Source organism: Octodon degus, unplaced genomic scaffold, assembly GCF_000260255.1.
Source record: "Octodon degus isolate 3935 unplaced genomic scaffold, OctDeg1.0 scaffold00021, whole genome shotgun sequence".
In the NCBI taxonomy this organism is placed as follows: domain Eukaryota; kingdom Metazoa; phylum Chordata; class Mammalia; order Rodentia; family Octodontidae; genus Octodon; species Octodon degus.
Window position 1 is genome coordinate 13633534 of NW_004524597.1, and position 4027 is coordinate 13637560.

Genomic DNA, 4027 nt, shown 5'->3' on the forward strand with positions numbered 1-4027 from the left:
AAGAAAGAAAGAAAGAGGGAAAAAAATTGTATTCTGAGTACATAGGTTACTGCTGCAGGTTTCTAGTCTCATTCCATTGTAGTGTGAAGGCTCACTTTGCAGGATTTCAATTTCTTTAGCAATGTTAAGTTCTGTATTGAAAGGTGGTGCATTTGAGTTACTTTTTCTGATTGGTGTTTCCTCACTTCCAGGTTGGATATACCCCAGACTGGATCTTTCTGCTGAGAAGTGTGATGAGGATCAGTCCCGACCAGGGTCTGCAGTTTTCTCAAATGCTGGTGCAGGAAGAAGAGCCTTTGGCCAACATTAATCAGGTAAACACAATCTGCTGGGGTCAATATTTTGTGCCTTCTTAGAGCCATCAAGAAGATTTCGAAGGCTGGAGAGATGGCTCAGTGGAATAAGTGCTTCCCTGGCAAGCGCAAGGGCCTGAGTTCAATCCCCAGTTCCACAAAACCAACAAACAAACAAACAAAAAAGAAGATTCTGAGCTAAGTGTGGTGGTGCATGCTGATAATCCCAGCACTCAGGAGGCCAAAGCAAGGGGATCACTGAGTTCAAGGCCAGCCTGTACTACATAGTAAGACCCTGTCTCAAACAAAAAAGAAATAAAGAGAAAGAATACATGTTTCTTTCTTCCTCTCCCTGTCTTTCATGGTACCTCAGATTGTAGCCAGGGTCTTCACACTGAGCTGTAGATCTTCTAAATTGCCCCTTCAACTCTCATTTCTTAGCCTCCAGAGTCCTAGGTTTGTAGGTGTGCACCACCATACCTAGTTTACCTTTGATTTGAAATATACTGAAGGATTTGTGTGTCCAATTGTAAGGGTTTTGTTTTTGAAATAATGATTGGTGGTAGATTGTGAGGATGCCATTTGAGTGTAATCATCCATTCTTCACATCCTCTTGTTACTATCTTATTTCTTTCTCTCTTTTTTTGGAATAATTTTTTTTTCTCCAAATGCCTTCAGGGCAGGTTTGGCTGGCTTGAGTTGTGAGGATCGAACAACAGCAACCTGAGCCTGACTGCTTTGTTGAAGCAGCCACTTAAAGAACTGAGCTAAGGGGCAGGCCCCCTTTACCTTATTTCTTTATGATGACAAACAGCCTGAACACCAGTGCAGATACTGTCAAGTCACTCAGATTTGCCTCTTGTAGGTGTCTGCCTGCCCTGGATTTATGTGAACACCAGTCTGTTTAGTGCAACTTACTAGTATTTAAGTATAAAAACATATCAAATAACTTCAGTGAACTTTTGAGCAACTTCTGGGTAGTACTATAAGTGTGTAGCAAAGTTTGAAGCAGGGCAATAATACTAACAGCCTGCCTAGAAATAATAAGTACGATTATATTGGATTTACATTTGTAAATTTGCAGATATTTTACTGATTATGAATAAGAATTTTGAGCCAATTTACATAGATGTTAATAGGAAAAAATCTCCAATTTAAATCTTGATTACATTTCATAAATTGTTTTAAACTTTTTTTTGTTTGTTTGTGGAACCGGGGATTGAACTCAGGTCCTTGTGCTTGCCAGGCAAGCGCTTATTCTACTGAGCTATCTCCCCAGCCATAAACTTTCTCATATACTTTATTTTTTTTTAATTTTATTTATTTATGTGTGTGTGTGTGTGTGTGTGTGTGTGTGTGGCCAGCTCAGCCCACCAGGGGGCGGGGCTGGCTGGCATGTGGTGCTGGGGGATTGAACCGTGGTCCCTGTGCTTTGCTAAGCTTGTTCCAAGTAGGTGCTTTAGACCACTGAGCCATCTCTCCAGCCCTCATATACTTTAAATATGAAAACAGTGACACAGTTGTTAAATTTGTTAGCTATATTTCTTCTCCTTATTTTATTTATTCTTTAATGTTCATTTCACTTTTTCTTTCTTTTTTTTTGGTTCCGAGAACCAAACTCAAGATCTTGTACTTGCCAGGCAGGCATTGTGCCGCTGAGCTATATTCCTGCCCCTTAACTTTAGTGACTGTCTGAGTAAATGTTGGCATTTTCCCATTTGTGCCTGAATAATGACGGTGAGTGGGCCAGACAACGTGCACTGGCTGTCTGTAGGTTGTATTAATTATCATTTGATTATTTGTATCACTTCAGAGGATTTGGTTGCTCACATTATAAAAAGGTGCCCGTTAATTCACTGCAGTAGTCCACTACTTTTATCCTATTGATGAGGCTGATATCAGTGGTATGATTTCACAAAATAACCTTTTAAGAAATAATAGCTATGAATTTCTTGAATTTGAAGTCATTAAAAAATGTAAGGGCCTGAGGAGATGGCTCAGTAGAACAAGTGCTTCCCTGGCAAGCACAAGGGCCTGAGTTCAATCCCCGGTTCCGAAAAAAAAAAAAAAAAAAAAAAAGCAAAGGAGGGAACTGATTACTGAATTTCTAAATGAGATTCTATTTCAGTAACTATTTCAATAGGAAAAACACAGCTGCCTTTTAATGAGGATGTGGCTTGGATCTTTGCAGATTGTGGACATTTTCATGGAAAACAGTTTAATTCAGCAGTGTACTTCCTTCTTGTTGGATGTCTTGAAGAATAATTGCCCAGGCGAGGGGCACCTCCAGACTCGGCTATTAGAGATGAATCTGATCCATGCACCCCAGGCAAGTGACATCTGTAGACTAACAGCTAGGAACAGAACATCTGCTGGACCTCTTTGTGGGCTATCCACACCTGAGTACAGGGTTTAACTGAGCTATGCTTTCACCAAGGGTTCATCTTGGTACTTTTCAGTGGCCATTCTCTGACTTCCTATCAGGTTCTCCAGTTCTCCAAAATCTTCATGGAAGACTTTCATAGAAACAGTTCAAATCAAAGGAATCATTTCTTCTTTATTTCCATTTTTCTTTTTTCTTTTCTTTTTTTGGTGGAACCGGGGATTGAACTCAGGCCCTAGAGCTTGCCAGGCAAGCACTTATTCTACTGAGCTATCTCCCTGGCCCCTTCTTTTTCATTAATTCAGGACCTTGTACTTGCCAGGCAAGTGCTGTGCCACTGAGCTATCTCCCTGGCCCTGTTACTGTTTTTCTTTTTGATAAATACCTATAGCAAAAGTTATCATTCTAACAATTTTTAAATGTACAGTGTAGTTCATTAAAAACAAAATTGTATAACCATTGCCACTGTATTACCAGAACTGGTTTGTTTTGTTTTGTTTTTGCTTTTTTGGTACTGAGGATTGTACCCAGAATGTCATCCATGTTAAACAAGCACTCTACTAACAAGATACATTTTCAGCCATTTTATATTTTGTTTTGAGACAGGGTCTCAAGTTCCCTAGGCTGGCCTAGAAATTGGCAGTCCTTCTACTTCAGCCTCCCAAATAGTTGGGGTAACTAGGTGTGCACCACCATTCTCAGCTATTTCTAGAATTTTTCATCATCCCAGAAAAGAACTGTATAACCAGTACCAGTAACTCTCTATTCCGTCTTGTCCCCAGTACTCTACCAACCAGCATTCTACTCTGTAAAAGTAACTATTCTAGTTAGTTCATATAAATGTAAGCTTAAAATATTTGTCTTTCTGTTTTGTTTGGTGTTATTTAGCATATTATTTTCAAGATTCATCATATTATAGCATATGTTGACATTTTCTTTTTTTCTTTCTTGAGACAAGTTACTATGTAGTCCAGACAAGCTTTGAACTCAGTAAGACTCTCCTTCCTCAACTTCCTAAGTGCTGAAATTATAAGCATGTGTCACCATACCCAACAAAAATTCCAACGTTTTAAATTTTAAAAAAGTGTTTTGGCTTTTTGAGACAGGGTCTCACTATATAGTTCATGCTAACTAAACTCACTAAATAGCCCAAATTGGCCTCAAATTCATGGCAAGACTCTTGCCAGAGCCTCCTGGCACTAATTATAGGCATGTGTCACTACACTCTGCTCAAAAATTGTTTTTAAGATTGAATAGTGAGGGCTGGAGAGATGGCTCAGTGGTCTAAAGCACCTACTTGGAACAAGCTTGGCAAAGCACAGGGACCGCGGTTCGATCCCCCAGCACCACA

At 39.6% G+C, this 4027-nt stretch overlaps 1 protein-coding gene across 4 annotated transcripts in view; it reads left to right on the forward strand.

Moving 5' to 3' along the window:
- The window catches only part of Cltcl1 (clathrin heavy chain like 1), a 137162-nt gene that overhangs the window by 69492 nt on the left and 63643 nt on the right, over positions 1-4027 (forward strand). For 3 of the 4 annotated variants that reach the window (XM_023711719.1, XM_023711720.1, XM_004627991.2), the window contains exons 10-11: positions 192-314; positions 2485-2622. In XM_023711719.1, the coding sequence (XP_023567487.1) occupies positions 192-314; positions 2485-2622 (261 nt within the window). The remainder of the gene's footprint in view (positions 1-191; positions 315-2484; positions 2623-4027) is intronic. The other variant, XM_023711721.1, reaches the window with a different exon arrangement.